At 48.0% G+C, this 21,628-nt stretch overlaps 1 protein-coding gene across 1 annotated transcript in view; it reads right to left on the reverse strand.

The window, feature by feature from the left end:
- SHISA9 (shisa family member 9) overlaps positions 1-17,931 on the reverse strand; it is a 459,802-nt gene extending 441,871 nt beyond the window's left edge. The window contains 2 exon segments of the mRNA XM_060260483.1: positions 17,468-17,811; positions 17,813-17,931. Of these exon segments, the coding sequence (XP_060116466.1) occupies positions 17,468-17,811; positions 17,813-17,887 (419 nt within the window). The 5' untranslated portion in view covers positions 17,888-17,931.
- Between the last annotated feature and the right edge of the window lie 3,697 nt (positions 17,932-21,628).

Here is a 21,628-nt window from a genome sequence, read left to right on the forward strand (position 1 = left end):
GCCAGGAGACTTTGGGGGTGGGGCCAGAAGACATTGGGGTGGGGTCATGAGCAAGGTTGGAACAAGTACAATTGAACTCCAAATGGAGTTCTGGCCATCACATTGAAAGGCACTGCACACCTTTTCAATGCCTTCCCTCCATTAGAAATAATGAAGGATAGGGGCACCTTCTTTGGGGGCTCATAGAATTCCCCCCTGGTCCAATCCTTTTGAAACTTGGAGGGTCTTTTGAGGAAAGGCATCAGATGCTATGCTGCAAATTTAGTGCCTCGACCTCAAAGAACACCTGCCCCCCAGAGCCCCAGACACCCGCAGATCAATTCTCCATTATTCCCTATTATTCCCTATGAGAATCGTTCTCCATAGGGAATAATAGAGTGCCCAGTAGACATTTCTCTCCCCCCCCCCTTGCTTTCTAAAGCGAGGGGAGGGCCTCCAAACCTGGGAATCCCCTGCCCCCTCCCTCTCTCTCTCACACACACACACACACACACTTACTGGGTCTGGTTCCTCCACAACTTTACTTGCTCTGAGAATGAAAGCAAAACAAATGGAGGGTCTGTGCTCTGAGGAAACTGTTGCTGACCTTTCCCATGAAGCGCTTCCTGTTTCCTGCTTCCTGCTCAACTTTAAAGGCACTCATTTTAAGAACAGACCTGTTTGCCGGTTTCTAAACCTGCCGGAGCTCTAGAGATACATGGTGGCTGTGGGGGCGGGGCTTCCCCCCACCGGCCAGCTGGCTGGGGGTGGGGGAAAACCTGTAAAACCGGGGGATCCCCCGCTGGGACCTAGGGATTAGGAAGCCTAATTGCATTTTCTCCAAGGTAATGGATCTATGTAGCTTGTAATTCTAGGAGAACTCCAGGCCCCACCAGGAGGCTGAGTAAACCAAAATGAGAATCACGGTAGTAGGTAGAAAGAGAAAATGCAAGGCTTCCGTGAATACCAGCCTCAATAATTAACAAATTCCAAGAAACTATCAAAACTCATATAATATATAATGAAAAGCAGCAAAATTCCATGCAATCATTTAAACAAAACAGAACAGCTCAAAAGATCATCAGAACTAAACTCCAACTCATAAGCAATCCAATGGTATCTTCTTGTCGAGGAATCCGATGGTGAGAAGAAGAAGGATGGTGTCATAGCAGTCCAAATCTGATTTATACAGCAGCCAGCAGTCCAGTTATTCCAACAAGGCTGTACTCATGTCCTTGTTTTGCAGTTGCTTCTTCAAGCTTCACAAATCCATTTCAGATAACAGGTAAGAACGCCAAAAATTCTCTCTCAGTTCACTTATAGCATTTACATGCTCTGTTATTCTGTTGTTCTTTTATGATGTTTTGCATTTATGCTTATGATTTTATGCCACCAGTATTTGCTGATTCATGCTTTCTATGCTCCTTGATGCTTTTATTCTTTTATTGTATTCTGTTTTATCAGAAACTGCCTTAGGTTTGGGTTTTTTTGAGTATAGTTATAAATATATTACACAAGCCTGATGCCTGCAAGAAATTATGGGAAAAGGGGAAATTCAATAAATCCCACCCACCACCAAGGGCTTGAACAAGCTGATAATTCATAGAATCACAGAGTTGGAAGGGACCATAGAGGCCATCTAGTCCAACCCCCTGCTCAATGCAGGATCAGCCTGGAGCATCCCTGACAAGGGTTTGTCCAGCTGCTGCTCAAAGACTGCCAGTGAGGGAGAGCTCCCCACCTCCCTTGGTAGCTGATTCCACTGTTGAACAACTCTGACTGTTAAAAGGCTTTTCCTAATATCCAGCTGGTACTTTCCTCCCCTTTTCCCCTCCAATATGATCAGAGTCTGCAACCAATAGCTCAAAAGTAAAATGTTGCTCAGTAGGGAACCAATTATGGTTCTTTAAAAAATGAACTCTTAGGTAGACTAGTGGGATGTTAGATAGCCCATGTGTGAAGGAAAAGTCAGTCAAATATCTTCATGGAATTAAAGGGTGACTTTAAGATGCTTAATGGAAAGCAAAATGATAGGAGTGGACAGTTGCCATTAACCCCAGTGCAAACCATACACAGATCTGCGCCAGTGTACGAAAACAATTGTATAGGGTGCTCCCATATATATTTATTACTATTTCCTAAATGCAGATTTGCAATGAGTGTTTGGACGGCAGAAGCATTATGGATTATTGATCAACATGTCCGTTATCAGTCATCTTCAATTTCATAGTTTCTGTTATGCAGATTGGCTTTATCGCACTGGCTCTCCGATGTTCTTGTAATCAGAACGCTGGCATCATTTGCCTTTAGAATGATAAAAACCCTTGAGCAAGGTTCTCGACTGCTCTCAACACTCTGTGCCTCCTGGTACAGTTTTCCTCAGGCAGGTTTTGTAGGTGTGTGTTTTGGGTTTTTTGTTAATTTACAAAGTCATCCCCCCCCCCCCCCTGAATACGCAGAGAATCTCCTGAATATTGTAATCAGGGCGCTTTTTTTAGCTGTTCTGGCTGGCTTGGCATCAGGGCTGTGGCCTAATATGCAAAGGAGTTCCTGCCAGGCCCGGCACTAGGGCCTCAGGCACTCCAAGTTGACACCTGCCCTGTGCTGCCCCTGCGCCTGGCCCACTGCTGCACCCCCACCTGCGGGGACAGCAGGTGCAGCAGTGTGGAAGGGGGGCTGGGCAGGTTCCAGCCAAGCTGCACCTGCACAGTGCGCTTTCTTCCAAGCCTGGCTTCCCTCTCAAGGCTGCCCATCTGGCTGCTCTTTCCCTGAAGGCGAGAGCTGCTGGGTGGGGGGTATTCTCTGAGCTGGGCTTCCTTGCAAAAGAAGCCCAGCTCCAAGAAGCCGCGCCAACACCCCACCCAGGTGCTCTCGCCTTGAAGGTGAGAACAGACAGGTGGGGCCGTTCTTCTCCCAGCCAGGCTTCCCTTGCAAGGGAAGCCTGGCTCAGAAGAGAGCACACCCCAATGCGCCATCCCACTGCTCTCAGCTTCGACCCAGGGGGAGGGGAGGGGGAGGTGGTGCCCCAGCTGGCTGCCTGCCTCAACTACTCCCATGCACCAGCCAGGGTTCCTGCTGGACTTTTTCTAGAAAAAAGTCCTGCGTGAAACAATGGTGGTGGTCAGGGGGTGTGGTCTAATATGCAGATGAGCTCCTGTTGGGCTTTTTATACCCCAAAAGCCCCGATTGTAACAATCTCTATTTTGTCTGTGAGCAACCCACTTTTGCTCCTTTTTGCGAGCTGCGCAGAGACCAGCCCTTTTACAGTTCTATCCAGTGATAAATGTTCCTCATGTTGGAAAAACGCCAGATCGTTAAGCTACACCAAGGCCCTCAGTTTAGCTGGACCCTGGCCTGCAGAATTAATTGTATAACAGCTAGCCAAGCCCCTCTGGATGCTCTTGAGAGCCAAGCAGTGAAAGGAATTTTAGGGCCAGATTCTCCTCTCAAACGGCCACGCCTCCGTGTCTAGCTAATTACACACGATATTCAGTGATTTTTGACTGTGGGCAGTGTTGTGTCATTAAAATGTTGGACAGATTTCTGATCACAAGGTTCTTCTATAAAAAAAACTGCTCGCTTGATGTGGCAAAAGGAAATTTGTAAAGGGAGGTAGCCACGACAGCTTTGCTAGGGGCTGTGAGCCTGCAGGTGGGGCCTGGAGACCTCCCGCTTTTCCAAATTATCTCCAGCTGGCAGAGACCAGCTCCCCTGGAGAAAATGGCTGCTTGGAAGGGTGGGCTCTAGGGTGTTGTCCCTTGCTGAGGCCCCTCCCCAAGCCCCACCCTCTCCCAGATCCACCCTCAAAGTCTCCAGGTATTTCCAACATAGACCTGGCAACCCTAGATCTCCCTCTTTTACAACTGATGGGGAGGGGTCTGGAGACCAAGTCCTATGAGGAAAGGTTGAAGGAGCTGGGCATGTTTAGCCTGGAGAGGAGGTAGCTGAGAGGTGATAGGATCCCCATCTTCAAGTACTTGAAGGGCTGTCCTAGAGAGGATGGTGTGGAATTGTTTTCTGTGGCTCCGGAAGGTAGGACCAGAACCAATGGGTTGAAATTAAATCAAAAGAGTTTCCAGCTCAACATTAGGAAGAATTTCCTGACCGTTAGAGCGGTTCCTCGGTGGAACAGGCTTCCTCCTCGGGAGGTGGTGGGCTCTCCTTCCTTGGAGGTTTTTAAACAGAGGCTAGATGGCCATCTGACAGCAATGAAGCTCCTGTGAATTTAGGGGGAAGTGTTTGTGAGTTTCCTGCATTGTGCAGGGGGTTGGACTAGATGACTCTGGAGGTCCCTTCCAACTCTATGATTCTATGATCTCTAGCTGACAAAGACAAGCTCCCCTGGAGAAAATGGCTGCTTTGAAGGGTGGACTCTATGGCCTTGTACCATGCTGAGGCTCCTCCCCTCCCCAAACCCCTCCCGCTCCCAGATCCACCCCCAAAGTCTCCAGGTATTTTTCAACACAGACCTGGCAACCCTAGACTCTGCCTTGGATTTCAATGAGAAAGGAAAGGAAAGGCCCCTTGTGCAAGCACCAGTCGTTTCCAACTCTGGGGTGACGTCACATCACGTTTTCACAACAGACTTATTACGGGGTGGTTTGCCCTTGCCTTCCCCAGTCCTCTACACTTTCCCCCCAGCAAGCTGGGTACTCATTTTATTGACCTCGGAAGGATGGAAGGCTGAGTCAACCTCGAGCCGGCTACCTGAAAACCCAGCTTCCACCGAGAATTGAATTCAGGTCATGAGCAAAGCTTAGGACTGCAGTATTGCAGCTTTAACACTCTGTGCCATAGGGCTTGGGGGACTATAAATTAAGTGAATAAGTGATTTTTGACATTCCAGACCCACAACTGCAGATTTAGCCAATACAGCTAGAATGAGGAATCTATAGAGCTAGTAAAAACCTCAAAGGGCTGTGTATGTTAAATAGGGAGGAAAATATTATTATAATTCGGCTCAAAGACATCAAAAGGACCCAGCAGGGCTTGGTTAGCTGAGTGAGCCACAGAAAGGCACACACATACCCAGTTAGAATTTTCTTGATACAGAAAAACTGCCAGCCCAACAAAACAAAACAAAAACTGAGTCTGCAAATATGATATAAGAATGCAGGAGACAACACTTCACATTAGAAGAAGGAAGGGAAGACAAATGTGAATTGCAAATACTAGTTGCACAATGTTCCAAGAAATGTAGGAGTCAATTTAGTGGAGTTTAAAGGAACCAAGCAATACATAAGCATGGAAAGAGTAGCTTCGGAACAGAACCAAGGGTCCGTTTTGTCCAGCATCCTGTTCCTCCCATGGTGGCTGTCCAGATGCTCCTACAAAGAGGGTAGAGAGGCCAAGGGCGCCCCCTGTTGTTGCCCCTGAGAAGTGGGATATGCATACCAACAGCACACTATAAAGTATGTTCATTAGGTTGCAACTGTTTTAAATTACTAGTTTTATTTATTTTATGTGTACTTTTTGTTGTACATCGCTTAGAGCCCGGCATTGGCCAGGTTGCAGCAATTCATAAATTTAAATAACAATAATAACAATGACAACAATAACAATAACATCAACAACAACAACAACAGCTTGCTGGTGTTTCAGCACTGGGATAGGGGAGGGACGGTGGTAGAGCATCTGCTTGGTAAGCAGAAGGTCCCAGGTTCAATCCCTGGCATCTCCAACTATAAAAGGATCCAGGCAAATAGGTGTGAAAAACCTCAGCTTGAGACCCTAGAGAGCTGCTGCCAGTCTGAGTAGACAATAGTGACTTTAATGGACCAAGGGTCTGATTCAGTGTAAGGCAGCTTCATATGTTCATATCAGGAGATTGACCCTCAGACCCAGGTAGAAATTTGACAGCTTAGTCCCTTGCCTAGTGTTAAATTCCTTTCTGCAGGCCTTTTCTTTGTAGCAGGAGTTCCTTTGCATATTAGGCCACACCCCTCTGGTGCAGCCAATCCTCCTGGAGCTTACAGTAGGCCCTGTACTAAGAGCCCTGTAAGCTCTTGGAGGATTGGCTACGTCAGGGGTGTGTGGCCTAATATGCAAAGGAGCTCCTGCTACAAAAAAAGCCCGGCCTTTCCAAGGACACCCAAATGCATACATTACATTGCTGTTTTCTTATACCGTCAAAACAATGATCCAACTGAACCAGTACCCTGAATCTGACAATGTGTGGTACCAAAAGTACTTAAAGATATACTGTACTAAAATTAGTGTTGCATTGCTGTGTTGTGGGGTTGCGGGGAGGTCTGAGTAATGGCTGGGGGTTGCGGTATCCTTTTATTCATTCATATGCTTCCTCTGGATTCCATGACTGAAAATGTGACAATGTTTTTTTAAAAAATCTATTCAGCACATTAGTGTCCTAAGCTTCCACGATGGTGCTCAGGAAGGGCCGTAGCCAGCAGGGGGCATTGTTCACTGGAAGGGGGGATGCTGCAGATTCTATAGAGGGCACCGCCCCCTGTGCCCCCTGCTGGGTATGGCGCTGTGCTCAGGGCAGTGTGTGTCGTTCTTCACAGGGGTGGAATTCTAGCAGGAGCTCCTTTGCATATTATTCCACACACCCTTGATGTAGCCAATCCTCCAAGAGTTTACAAGGCTCTTTTTTGCAAGCTCTTGGAGGATTGGCTACATCGGGGTATGTGGCCTAATATGCAAAGGAGCTCCTGCTAGAATTCCACCACTGGTTCTTCGTTCCTCCATTGTATCCTCATGATACCCCTGTGAGGCAGGTTTGGTTGAGAAAGAATTACAAGGTCACATAGGTAGCTTTGTGGCAGAATAAGGATTTGTACCTGGATGTCCCACAACTAGGTTTGGTACCCTGCCCACTCCTCAAAAAAAAAAAGTATTGCAGTGGGTTTATAACATGTGGCATTTAAGAAAGTTTTGTAAGCATTCTCGTTTTGGAAGATTGATCTACATTTTCAAATCTAGCTTTACAGTCGTAAGAACTGGAAATGTACTTATGATCTTATTTTGGTTTTTCTTTCATACTTATTGCTTGGTTGTATTTTGATACTCAGTAGACTAATGTTATTTGTATTATCATTGTTCCGTATTAAAAATTCCAATAAAATATTAATTATAAAAAAAAAGAGTTTCTATTAAATAGAATCATATGCTGAAATTCAGCTACATAGCCTTAAGAGTTGCTGCTCAAAAAAGCCCCGCTGGCAAGTCCTTGGGTGGGAGACCTCCTTGGAATACCAGCAGTCAGGAGGGTAGGGACAGGCTCTATTCAGCCACCTCTCTGAATATCCCTCCAGGCCCCCAGTAGGCATCAGTCAACAGAGGTCACCAGGACTTCCAGGTTCTTCTCTGGCAAGTCCTTGGATGGGAGACCTCCTTGGAATACCAGCAGTCAGGAGGGCAGGGGCAGGCTCTATTCAGCCACCTCCCTGAATATCCTCCAGGCCCCAGTAGGGGTCAGTCACCAGAGGTCACCAGGACTTCCAGATTCTTCTCTGGCAAGTACTTGGATGGGAGACCTCCTTGGAATACCAGCAATCCGGAGGGCAGGGGCAGGCTCTATTCAGCCACCTCCCTGAATATCCTCCAGGCCCCCAGTAGGGGTCAGTCACCAGAGGTCACCAGGACTCCCAGGTTCTTCTCTGGCAAGTACTTGGATGGGAGACCTCCTTGGAATACCAGCAGTCGGGAGGCAGAGGCACTTTATTCAACCGCCTCTCTGAATATCCTCCAGGCGCCCAAGTAGTGATCAGTCACCAGAGGATGCCAGGACTTCCAGGTTCTTCTCTGGCAAGTGCTTGGATGGGAGACCTCCTTGGAATACCAGCAGTGGGTAGGGCAGGGGCAGGATTTATTCAGCCACCTCTCTGAATATTCTCCAGGCCCCCAGCAGGGGTCAGTCACCATAAAATGCCCCCCTACACACACACACACACAAGAAAAGGACTGTTTGGTTATGCAGAAAAATATCATTCTGTCAATTAAGAAGCAGAATTCTCTCCCCTTCCTATCCTTGCCCTGAGGATAAGGGAGCATGCTTATATCTTTCCAGGAGTCTGGGGGTGTTGAGGGCAGGGGCTCCTGGTACCCTGGAGTGCCTGAAGCATGGGTCCGCCAGCGCCAATTAACAGCTCCAAACTTTCCTGCAGTCTACAGCTCAGGTCTGGGACTACAAGGAACACGTCCTCCTCATCTCATCCTGACCCTCACCGGTCAATGCAATAAAGAAAATTCACAGCTTAGTTCTGTTAGCCGCTATGGTGCAGTAGCTCTCAGTCGAATACAATCAGCTATAGAATTATCAGCAGGGTCAGCCAGTGTGGTATAGTTGTGAGAAAGCAGAACTGGCTAAGGTTGGGAAGAGCCAGGTTCCAATGTCTGCTCTGCCCTGAAACCTGCACAGTGCCCTGAGGCCAGTCACATGCTGGAAGACTAATCTACCACACAGGTTGCTGGGTAGACAGGAAACAGGATGATTACAACAAATTGGACACCCTGCAGAGCTCTGTATAATTAATTGAGGAATTATGCATATTTGGGGTGATATTCCAGCCCACTCAGATCTCTCTCTAAGTCTGTTATCCAGCACTTCATTTATCTTGCAAGGAACTCTTTTAGAGCAGGTAAAGAGGCATTTCCAGCAACCTGGCAAAAATGGGTAACCACTTGTAATATGTCCTGGTAGAAGGAAGAGCAGGAAGTGCTGCATCGGCCCTTTCTTACACAGGGAACTGCTGGTCGCCACTTTAGGGGTCAGGCAGCCATTTTTCTCCAGGCCAGTTTGGCCAGGGATCCTGGAGGGGTTTTGTTTTGTTTTGTTTTGCCAGCTTCTGGGCGTGAAGCAGGTGTCACTGTGTGGGGGGGAGGCATTTGTGAGTTTCCTGCATTGTGCAGGTCACTGGAGTCCCTTCCAAGTCCAGGGGTGGAATCCTAGCAGGAGCTCCTTTACATATTAAGCCACACCCCCTGATGTAGCCAATCCTCCAAGAGCTTGCAAAAAAGAGCCTTGTAAGCTCTTGGAGGATTAGCTGCATCAGGGGGTGTGGCTTAATATGCAAAGGAGCTCCTGCTAGGATTCCTCCCCTGCTTCCAACTCTAAGATTCTATGATCTTCAGTATCAAAGCCGCAGTGTTCCAGGCTCAGCACTCAAATAAGTAGTCAGCCTCTGTCTATGTTGTACCATTTCAGGCTTCAGATGGATACTCACATGAGTATCCTCATGCAAAGAAAACTAGCATATTGGGGAGAAGGAAAGTACCCTCTAATATTCTATATGCAGGGGATTTTTGCATTTGCAGAAGTATATGTAACTCTCTTTCCTGCAGTCTGACACGATCCAGTCCAGGCATAGGCTAACCACCTCAGTGAGAAGAAAGCCTAGAAGACAAGAATGGGTCTCCTGCTTGTTCTCCTCCACAGTCAACTGACGACGTGAAGGAAAGCAACGAGATGGTGCGATACAGGATTTAGCAGTGGAATCCTAAGCAGAGCTACGCCCTCTTAAATTCATTGGAGTCGATGGGCTAAAAAAGGTATAACTCTGTTTAGGATTGCTCTGTAACAGACTGAGCTCCAAATGGAGAGATCTCTGGTTTAACTCTATCAACAGGATGGCCCAGGCTTGCCTGATCTCTTCAGATCTCAGAAGCTCAGCCAGGTCAGCCCTGGTTGGTACTCAGATGGGAGATCACCAAGGAAGCCCAGGGTCGCTATGCAGAGACAGGCAATGGCCAACCACCTCTGAATGCATCTTGGCTTTAAAACCCACTTGCAAGCGACTTTGGACAAGCTACCATCTCTTACCCTCAACCCCTCAACCCTGAAATATGGGGAGACGAATACTGACCTGCTTTGCAGGGTTGTTGTAAGTACTGCAGGGGTGGCCAACAGTAGCTCTCCAGATGGTTTTTGCCTACAGCTCCCATCAGCCCCAGCCATTGGCCATGCTGGCTGGGGCTGATGGGAGTTGTAGGCAAAAAACATCTGGAGAGCTACCGTTGGCCACCCCTGTATTACAGTATAAAAGTGTATGTGGATTGCTTTGAATCAAGTCTGGTTTGGGGCAGGAGCTCACAAGAGCAGAGCTCTGGAATCTCTAAATTTTATTGTGCTCTTTCTTTCTTAACCACACACCTCTTCCCCCCATACTTCCTTCTGGGCTCCATTGTTCAACCCCCCTTTGAGAATTTTGCTGAACTCTAAGATTTGGCAAAGTTTCTAATCTTCTCCCCCCATGCAAAACAGGAAAATAACCCAAACTTCCTGCCCCTGTGGCAGAAAGTAATTTAAATTACTAGTAGCTTAAGATGCTGGAATACATTTGTTTTAATGGCCATTTCTGTGTATTTTTCAGTTTTAATAATCTTCTAATACTTTTTTCATGTTTTTACAGATAGTTCTTATGGATATGTATAGTTTGGTGTAGTGGTTAAGTGTGCAGACTCTTATCTGGGAGAACCGGGTTTGATTCCCCACTCCTCCACTTGCACCTGCTAGCATGGCCTTGGGTCAGTCATAGCTCTGGCAGAGGTTGTCCTTGAAAGGGCAGCTGCTGTGAGAGCCCTCTCCAGCCCCACCCACCTCACAGGGTGTCTGTTGTGGGGGAGGAAGGTAAAGGAGATTGTGAGCCGCTCTGAGACTCTTTGGAGTGGGGGGCGGGATATAAATCCAATATCTTATTCTTATTCTTTTGTTTACGATGTTGGCTTTTGCCCTAAATAAAACCTATCTAATTAAAAAAGTATGATGGGCATAAGGTTTTATTACGACAATTATAATTCAAGAAGCATTTTAAGGTAGATGGTAATATCAGCAGTGTGTGACATATGGCAATGAGTTGTGCACATAGGTTATGCTAATGAGTTCTGGCCCTTCTTTTTCTACAACTTGACCCTTACTTGTATACAGTTTACCTCGAATATAAGGCTACTTTGTTCTGCTTAGGATTTTTATTTGTTTATCTATTTATTTAGGTTTTTTTATTTTGTTGGTTTGTAATCTATGATAAAATTTAAATAAAAGTTAAAAAAAAAGTAGAAAGAGAAGGTTGGTTTGAAACATTTACTGTATTAAATTCTTTCTACTAATCATAATGGGTTGGATCCCATCCTACAACTTTCCTCTAACACAGGGGTGTCGAGTCAACTATGCAGTTCAGGGGCTGAATCAGGCCCCCGGAGGGCTCCTATCAGGCCCCTGAGCAACTGGCTGTCATCTGCTTTCTTCTCCCTCTCTCTTGCTTCCTTCTGCATCACAGCTTGCTTTGTAAGACTTGCTCAATTGCACAAGAGCTAGAGAGAAAAAAGCCTCTGTTTTCTCCATTAGCTGAGGTTCCTCCCTTGGGGAGGAAGGAATAGCTTGCCTTGCCAGGCTCTTTCAATTGCACAGCAGAGCTACTGAGCCAAGCTCTGTTGGCTGAGCACCCCCCAAGACCCCTGGGGAAGGAAGGAAAAAGCCAGAGCTTCCTTTGCCCAGTTTCCTGGATCCCATGGGAGAAATACAAAGAAAGCATCCTCAAGACCAATGAGTGCTAACATGTTAAGCATTTTTTAAGTTTTAAAAAATATATATATTTGTGTTTGTGTTCTTTATAAAATTTATGTCTCTGCTACCTAATCTTAAATAGGTACACACATGGCCCAGCCCAACAGGACTTGGCCCGACCCAACATGGTCTGGCCCAGCAAGGTCTCATTTATGTCAGATCCGGTTCTCATAACAAATGAATTCGGCACCACTGCTATAATGAGTGAGGATTTATATGCTCCAGAGGGAAAAAACAATGTTTGTTGTTCCCCTCCCAAGTGCCTTCCTCCACAGCAAGTCTCCCCCCCTTAGCAGAAGGGAGTCTCCAGATTCAACCCGACAAATAGTTGGCACCTTATTCCATTTTTGGCTCACTGGCAAATCCTCTAAAGCAGGGGTGTCAAACAAGCAGCCCATGGGCCAAATCAGGCCCTTGGAGGGCTCCAATCAGGCCCCCGAGCAACTGGCTGTCGTCTGCTTCCTTCTCCCTCTCTCTCTTGCTTCCTTCTGAATAACAGCTTGCTTTGCAAGGCTTGCTCAATCGCATAGGAACAACAGAGCAAATCCTCTGTTTTCTCCATTGGCTGAGACTCCACTCTAAGGGAGGAAGGGGGGGGAGGAATAGCTTCCTTTTCCAGGCTTTCAATCAGACAGAAGAGCTACTGAGCCAAGCCTCTCTTCCTTCTATTGGCTGAGGCTCTTCCCTCTCCTGGTCCCCTGGGGAAGGAAGGGAAAGAGCCAGAGCTGCCTTTGCCCAGTTCCCTGGATCCCATGGGAGAAATACAAAAGAAAGCACCTTTTAAACCAATGAGTGCTAATGTTTTAAGCATGTTTTTAAGTTTTTTGTGTTTGTTTTTGTATAACGTGTATATCTCTGCTACCTAATTTTAAATAGGTACACACACAGCCTGGCCCAACATGGCTCGGCCCAACAAGGTCTCATTTATGTCAGATCCATCCCTCATAACAAATGTGTTTGACACCTCTGCTCTAAACTGTGTGGTTTTCTCAGGAAGCTGTTCTCCTTGCTGGGTGGCAGTTTGCAGTTTTGCACACAGAGAGACACCATGTCATCCCACATCTTTGTACTGTGTTCTTAAAAACTGTCATAGTCTGAAGTCTTGTACGGATCAATAAGACTGTACCGCAATCCAAAGATCATGAACTAATGCCAACAAACAGATGGCCCCTTTTGAGCACAAAGAAAAGCATTTCAACCAGATAGCTGCTTGAACAGGGTTCAAGAGATTCCATCCCTTATCCGAGGCTAATGAAACTCACAAGATCTGTCAAAAAACTTCAGTCTGATAAGCAAAGGGGATTTATTTTTAAAAAAAAAATGCTGTGCACTTTTTACTTCTTTCGTGGCGCTGGAGACAGCTGAGAAGACATTTGCAGTGGAAAGCGATTGAAGCGATCATTACTGAAGGGTGCAGAGTGGGGGGAAACCTTTCTTGCAGCCTGGGGATACCTTCTGGAGCGGCTTGCAGCCCGAAAGCGCTACTTAGCAATAAAAGATGGTGCGTGGCTGCATTGTGGAAAGGGCAGCGGGAAGGAACGAGACCAAGTTCACTGACAGGAGGCATTCCCCTCCCCCCCCCCCGCGCATACTTCCTCAGGAATCACTCCAGCCTCTGAGGCACGTTCCCATCAGAATTGAATCGACAGGGAAAGTGGATAACTAGAAGACGGGGCGATGCGCTCATCGCGGCAGCTGCGATGATTATTGATGATCAGTCTGCAGTGCCTCCAATAGTCAATCGCGCACATTCAGGCCCGTAGCTACAGTGGTGCCTGGGAGGAGCCAGGCCCATCCTTTCAACCCCCCTTCAAACTATATGCCCCCCATTGGAGGGCCCCCAACCTGTCCCCTTTGCTCACCACCCACTCTGAACAAGTAGTAGAAGAAGAAGACTGCAGATGTATACCCTGTCCTTCTCTCTGAATCAGAGACTCAGAGTGGCTTACAATCTCCTTCCCCCACAACAGACACCCTGTGAGGTAGGTGCGGCTGAGAGGACTCTCACAGCAGCTGCCCTTTCAAGGACAACTCCTGCGATATAACTATGGCTGACCCAAGGCCATTCCAGCAGCTGCAAGCAGAGAAGTGGGGAATCAAACCCGGTTCTCCCAGATAAGAGTCTTCACACTTAACCACTGCACCAAACTGGCTCTACACCAACCACTACACCAAACAAATGCCACAGAGCATTGCTGATGGTCTTTCCACTTTTTTGCTCTTCCCTTCCCTAACACCTTGCAGAGCGAAGGGAGTGGGGAGTCAAGAGATCTCTGTTTTCTCTGAGAGAGGGGCACATAAGAAAGGGGTGGGGGGAGCAGAGTTGCTGTGACTGCCCAGGCATGAAGAGGGGTTAGCTTGTGGAACTCAAGGCAGCTTACAGTGCTGAGAGCCCAGAGCTGCCAAACTGGGTAGCCCTCGCCACCCCCCCCCCCCACACACACACACACAACAAACAAATCCTACTGTGGGCCCCACCAAACATGAAATCCTGGCTACAGCCCTGGCGCACATCAGCATACGCTGAGAGCAGCGCATTTCTTCACCTGTTCTTCTCTGTCTCTCTTTTGCCATCCACCCCCCCTCCCCCTCACTGTGCTGAAATCGAAAGCTCCTTAAGGCAAGGAGGAGCTTTCGATGCTGTAAAATTCCAGGCACGTTGCTGGTGCCGTATAAATGACTAAAAGAGCAATCCCAAGGAGGTCTACGAGGAAGTGAGTCCCATTTCAGTCTGTGGGGCTTACTGCCAAGAAAAGCACTCTTAGGATGGCAGCCCATATGGTCAATGTACACAGGTGTGCCCCCCCAAAAGACAATTGTCCCCCCCCCCAAAGCAGAGCACAACTTAAAGTTTGACTGCGGGGAGGCAACAAAAGGAACAAGGAGGAGGGGAAATGCAAGGAGTCAACGAAGAGGAAAAGTGTTAGACGAGGTCTTAAGCGATCCATTTCAAGTCCTCGCACAGCTGCACAACTCTCCCGGTGACCTTGGGCCTGTCTCTCTCTCTGTCAGACTAGCCTGCCTTGCAGTGAAGGGAGAATCAACTGAGCTCTTTGGATAAATGGACAAAGGTGAGCCCAGCGACAAAAACACATACATTCATGAGGTCTTGGTTGCTGTTGGAAAAGAAGTTTAGGATAGAGGAAATTTGGAATTATGAACATGGTCAGCACTTTTATTTTGCAGCAGAAACTCCTTTGCATATTAGGCCACACACACCCTGATGTAGCCAATCCTCCTGAAGCTTACAGTAGGCCCTGTAAGGAAAAGCCTGTGAGCTCTTGGAGGATTAGCTACATCAGGGGATGTGGCCTAATAAGCAAAGGAGTTCCTGCTACAAAAACAAAAAAAGCCCTGGGCATGGCTTTTATTGGGCAAGGTGGGTCTTGAGAAGGGCCATGGTGAGGAAAAGACAGCCCCATCCAGGCATCTTCTGAGAAGAAATTCCTGGTTTAAAGGGGAAACCAGCCTTTGCTGTATAAAATCTTCTCCTGTGCTTTTGAAACTGAATGTCTGCAAGATGTCCTAGATCAGGGGTGTCAAACTCATGTTGTTATGAGGGCTGAGTCTGATATAAATGAGACTTTGTCGGGCTGGGCCATGTGTATACCTATTTAAGATTAGGTAGCAGAGATATAAACTTTGTAAGGGACACAGGACAAACACAAAGATTTTTTTTTTTTTAATTAAAACATTAGCATTCATTGATCTTAAAGGTGCTTTCTTTGCATTTCTCCCATGGGACCCAGGAAACTGGGCAAAGGAAGCTCTGACTCATTCCTTCCTTCCCCAGGGGACCAGGAGGGGAGGAGCCTCAGCCAATAGAAGCAAGTGGAGGCTAGCTTCAGTAGCTCTGCTGTGTGATTGAGCAAGCCTTTTAAAGCAAGCTGTGATGCAGAAGGAAACAAGAGATAGGGAGAAGGAAGTAGATGACAGCCAGTTGCTCGGGGGCCTGATAGGAGCCCTCCAGTGGTGGCTTGATTTGGCTCCCAGGCTTCATGTTTGATACCCTGATCTAGATGCCATAGCTCTGACTGAACCAGACACAAGCCATTCTGCTTCCATGTCCCATGTTCTCCTTCACCACAGAGTTCAGACTCACCTTTAATTATATCTCTCTGTGGACAGTCTCTAGAAGCAGGAGAGAAAGGAATATGATACTACTTCTCCCAAGAGCTAGAGAAGCTGAGGAGATAATGTCAATTTAAAAACCATGTTTTGGCCTTCCTCAGTTAAGTGGATTAGGTTCCTCAAAGCTGTTGGGAGGGGGGTTTCTTTGCTCTCCCAATTTACGGTCTCTCCCAGGTTACCTGCTCACACACGCATGTTGAATTGCCTACAAATCTCCAAGCTCTGCTTTCTTCGTTGGTAGTAAAAATGATCACCCATCAGCCTGTTTTATAAATAGCAAATAATTGCCAGTGAAAGAACTGGTGATGCATTCCGAAAACTATTTTGGGTGTCTCAGTACAGGGGGAGGCTGTTAATCACCAAGCAGATAAGCTGTTGGACAAGGAAGGTACTCCAGGTGTTTATTCCAGGAGGGAGAGAAGGAAGTGGGACTCTGCCTTTGAGTTACCCTTCTGTTTCAGGGCACACCAGCCTGTGCTCGATAGAGAGTCTTCCTGCAAGTGCAACATTCCTCTGGAAAGTTCCCTGCCTGGCCCTGACCCAGATACCCATGTTAGCCTGATCTCGGCTTTGGATAGTATTCAGCCTTGGATAGTATTTGGAAGGGTGACCTCCAAGGAATACCAGGGGTGTGACACAGAAGCAGGCAATGGCAGACCAGCTCTGAAATGTCGCTTGCCTTAAAAAAAAGAAAAGAAAGTTCATTGCCCAGATACTGAGATCCATTTAACAGAGCTATTAACAATTGTTTTTATTTTAATCTGCAAATGTCTTTCCCCATCTGTTTTGTTTTCATGTATTGGGTATTAGCATAATGAATCAGACAGACTGAAAACTTGACAAATGGGCTTTGATTCCCTACTGGTGCCTCAATCTGGGAAGGGGGGTGGTGGGGTGGGCTTAAGAACTTCAAGGAGAAATAGCCAAGCTGGAGTCGATCCTGTGGCAGCCCCCCAGCCTCCTGATGGCTGGAGTATGACCCCCCCCCCCAGCCTTGCTTGGGTGAGAGAAGTGAGCTCTTTGCTCTAAAATAGCAGTCACTTGATAAGATGCAGAACACAAACCACACATGCACATAAGCATGCACACCAACTGTGCAAGGACTTTCACCACACACTAGGCCACATTTTACTTATTGGGGGAGTGTTCAAGCTGAAGCTCCCTGGGAATCCTTCTGATACAACATATTTAGATGAAACCTTTGATGCTGTGGTCTTTCCTTGTTTTATACCAGTTTATTAATTTTTTTAAATTAATGTTAGACCTATTTAATGGTGGCTCGTGCTTTCCAAAGGGAGGATGGGAAAGCAATGCTCCCATTTTTATTTTGTCGCTGGAAACAAAAGAGGCGGGTGGAAGGAGCTGGGTGTTTATCCATGCCTCTGCGGAGAAGTTTGCCCCGCACATGATGACTTGCAACAGTTGGAAGGGAGAAACTACCAGCACACCTTTCCGTGCCCAGTCCAGTGCCGCCTTTGCTGGTGCGGCTGTGTGTCTTTGTAATATGCATGTGAGAGACAGAGAGTGCATGTGCGTGTGCATATGTGTGTGCATGTGTGTGTGTGTTTCCCATCTCTTCACCCTCTGGAGCTGTTTGGCTGTAGCTACAGAAGAAATGTGGGTTACTCCTTGTGCAACTCTCTGCCGATGCACCAAAGGATGACCACCCTTGCCTAGTCTCCCAGTGGGGTCTGTGGCTGGGTGGGTAGGGAGCCCCTACGCCTTGAATGGAGAGGGAATTAGGGGAACCGGTTTAAAGCTTGGGGCTGGCAGGAATTGCCCGCTAGGCATCTGGACCGGTGGGCATCAAGACTCCAGATAGCTGCCGAGCCTTACCTGGACATGTGCTCTCGCTGGGGTCTGTGTGCTTTCTCCAGCCCCAGTTTGGTGAAGATTCCCACAAGCACCATGACGGCCACCACCCCGCAGATAATGTAGACGATGAGGTTGGTCTTGTCCCTGGTGGGGTCGTGGGATGAGTCGATGGGGCGCATGGGGGGCTTGCCGGCGCTCACCCAGCGGGGCTTGTGGTAGTTGGTGCAGATTTCCTGATCCAAGCGGCCCTTCTGGTACTTGCAGCAGAAGCGGAAGCCACAAGTGCCGCAGCAGAAGGGGTACTCCCGCACGCTGCAGTTGAAGGACGGGTCCCACTGGCCCATCACGTCGAAGTAGCCGCGGCACTCCTCCGGTGGTGGGGGGCGGCTCCGAGGGGTCGGCGGGCCCCCCGAGACCGCTCTGGTTGCCCCCGGAGAGCATCACGATACTGCCCACGTGCTGGCCTTCTCTCTCCTGCGCCCAGCACCGCAGGGCCACCAGGTCCGCCGCCGCCAGGTAGCCCAAAAGCAGCCGGAGGAAGCCCTCCATTCTCCCCAGCGGCGCCGGCGGCCAGGCTGTCTCCCTCCGGCGCCGCAGTCGGAGCCGCTCGACGCTGCTGCTGCGCGGCGGCGGCGGCGGCGCCCAGCCGGGCGCATGCAGGGGCGAAGCAGAAGAAGGCAGAAGAAGCGCGGCGGCGGCGCTCAGCTCCGCTCTCTCCCCCCCGCTGCTCAGCCCGCGCTGCCTTTCAGCACCATGGACAGCTCCGAGCGCCCGCCGCGGCGCAGTCTTTCAGCACCATGGAGAGCTCCTAGCGCCCGACGCGGCGCTGCCTTTCAGCGCCATCCAGAGCTCCGAGCGCCCGCCGCGGCGCAGCCTTTCAGCACCGCGGAGAGCTCCTAACGCCCGACGCGGCGCTACCTTTCAGCACCGCGGAGAGCTCTGAGCGCCCGCCGCGTCGGAGCCTGGGAAAGGGGCCGAATCCCACCACCTTCGCTCCCTCGCTGCGTCCTCCGCTTCGCTTCGCCTGCCTCGGAGCCGCCGCCGAGCGAGGGGAGTGGACTGCGCGCGGCACTTGTGGAGCGAGGGACGGAGGAGGGAGAGCTGGAGCGGGAGGAGGCGGAGGCGGAGGAGAGGAGGCGGCGGCGCGGCGAAGAAGAGCCGTGGGGGGCTGGCGACGGACGAACGAGCGAGCGAGGGGAGCCCTCCGGGGAGACGCCGGCGGTGGGCCCGGAGGGCGGCCGGCTCCGAGCCTCGCCGGAGGGGAACAGGGGAAAGCAGGTCCGCAGCCGATGGAAGGCGAGGGATCGCACAGCGCCGCGCTTGCTTTTCCAGCTCCCCCTGGAGAGGAGCTCGCCAAGTTCTCCGGCGGGGAAACTCTCGCTGGGCGACGCTCCCCGCCCTCTCCCCTCCCCCCACCACCACCCAAGGCGAAGGGGCGGAGAATGTAGAACTGCATAGGAGTTCGGGAGGGGAGGGTCTGTCCCCCCCCCCCTCCTTCCTGCCTCCCTGCTAGTTTTTTCCGCTCCTCTCTCGGCTGAAAAGTCACACCGGGGCTCACCCAAGAAAACACCCCCACCCCACCCCCCTCTCAAGTTAGGATTTTCTCGGGCCAGTTTCCTTTGGGCGGGCGGAGGGAGAAACCAAAGGCAAGCCAAAACGCAAGCTAAGCTGGCTTCTGCTTTCTCTCCTGTACCGGAGACATCCAGGGCTGAAGCCAGTTCTTCCTAGCCTCGACCTTGGTTCCATCTGCAATGGCAAAAAACCCAAACAAAGGAAGTGGTTGTCTAGGAAAGAGGGTTGGGTGTACATGTAGGAAACGTCCCGTTCACCTTGAGACCAGCCCACCCTCTATGGCAGCAGTGACGGACTGGCCAGGGTGTCAGCTTGCCCGATGGCAAGTGGGCCCTGTGGGCCTCTGTTGAAGTGGGGCCCGTAAACATAAGATAGTATGTTTAAAATGTTAATGATCTTTTACTACAGGGGTGGCCAAACTGGCTCAGGAGCCACATGTGGTTCTTTCAGACATATTGTGTGGCTCTTGAAGCCCCCATTGCCCTGTTGGCCGGCTTGGAAAAGGCATTTCTCTGTTTAAATCACTTCTCCAAGCCAAGCCAGATGGCGGCTTGGAGAATGCATTTAAAGTTACTTCCTTTCTACCTGGTCTTGCGGCTCTCAAGCCTCTGACATTCATGTCAATCAATCAATCAAAAGCCTTTATTGGCATATATCAGATTATAAACAAACAAACAGCCACAGAAATAATAAAACTGTCATATGCAGCTATACAATTGATCCTTGATAACCAGACTCAAGAATAAAGCAACCCTTTCAGTTATTTCAGATGACAAATCATTCAGAAGACGGCAAACCTTTACAACGTCTGAGCAGCCTGTCATATTGAACAGAATTGGATCTAGAAAACTAAGGCATATAGTATCATACAGGGGACAATAAAGAAGAATATGGGACAATGAGTCAACTTGTTTTAAATTACATATACATAGCCTTAATGAAAGTGGGATTTTTTTATATCTACTGTAGGTAACTGCTGATGGGATTGTATTGCATCTAACAAGGGTAAATGCTCTACACAATTTTGGATCATGGAGAGTTGATAAATAAGAAGGAAGATGACCAATAGTTGGGGAAATTCCAAAAATCAAGAGGGGAGCAAGATTTGTTCACAGCACTCATTCGTTTTTGTAATTCATTATCTAAAATTCTGCATTTAATTACATAGTATGCATTTGTAAGAGGAAGCATGTAAAGAGAATCCATAGACAAACCTAAGGTGATTATATTCCTCTCTATCCAGGAAATCCATTTGGATGAGGTGGATTCAGACAGCATTTGATATAAATAACTCCCATAGCTGGCAGAATAGTGCACACGTAGCCAATATTTGATTGATATAAGCCATGCTCTAGTTTCTAACATATTGAGGCCTGTTTCTAGACAAAGAGTGGCATATGAGACACAGCATGGTAGGCCCATAATTTTGCTAGCAAATTTGGACTGAACTCTTTCAATATCAGACCCAAAGGCACTAATCCAAGTTGGAATACCATACAATAACTGTGGGATTACTTTGGCCTTATAGATTTTTAAAGCCGCTGGAACAAGCTAGTTTCCTTCATTAAAGAAAAACCGGGAAATGGCTGATGTGGTAATGGCTGCTAAGTTAACTGCAGAGTTACGGTGACATGATCGGGACATATTGTAATTAAAATGGAGACCTAGGTATTTAAAATTCCTGACCTGTTCTATTTTGTTCCCATCGAATAGCCATTTGTGGATTTTACAAGACTTAGCAAAAAACAGAACCTTAGATTTTTTGTAATTCAAATGCAGTTTGATTTCTTGAAAAAAAACTGAGACATCTATTTAATAGTCGTCTAAGCCCAACCCTCATATGAGAAAGGAGTACTGTGTCATCTGCATATAGATGGGTACGCACATAGAGCCCAATTTTGGGGGAGTGGCAGAGGCAGTCTACTTCTGTTAGTACAGGAGCCAAATCATTGAGAAATAGATAGAATAAAAAAGAAGCAAGTATGCATCTTTGTTTAACTCCTTTATTGAAGGGAATTTTAGGTGTCAGTTCCCCAGTAGTTGAAGTTTTGATTTGGCAAGTGGTGGAGGAATGTAGAGTTATGATTAGTTTGAGAAGTTTCTTATCAAAGCCCAGTTGATGGAGTTTAATCCATAGTCACTCTCTATCTACACAGTCAAATGCCCCTTTAAGGTTCAAAAAAGCTGCATAAAGTTTGGAATTCCTAGGGGTAGTATATTTGTCAGCCAGATGTGCTAGAGTGATACAGTGATCTACAGTAGATTTACCCTTACTAACCCAATTTGTTCAGGGCCTAAGACTCTTTGCTGGAACATCCAAGAAGTTAATTTAGTTAATAGATGCTTGGCGTATAGTTTGTCTATAATGGAAAGGAGGCTGATTGGCCTGTAATTAGAAGGAATTGTACAGTCACCTTTCTTGTAGAGCGGGACTACAATTGCATTTCACCAAGCATGAGGAATAAGACCCATTTGATTAATCATGGTAAAAAGAGAAGCAAGAGGGACAGATCACAATTCTGGATCTAACTTTAAGAGCTCTGGGGGAATAAAATCAGGGATGGGAACTTTCCCAGTTTTCAGTTGGTTAATTAATTCTATTACTTCGTC

Source organism: Heteronotia binoei, chromosome 20 (assembly GCF_032191835.1).
Source record: "Heteronotia binoei isolate CCM8104 ecotype False Entrance Well chromosome 20, APGP_CSIRO_Hbin_v1, whole genome shotgun sequence".
In the NCBI taxonomy this organism is placed as follows: Eukaryota; Metazoa; Chordata; class Lepidosauria; order Squamata; family Gekkonidae; genus Heteronotia; species Heteronotia binoei.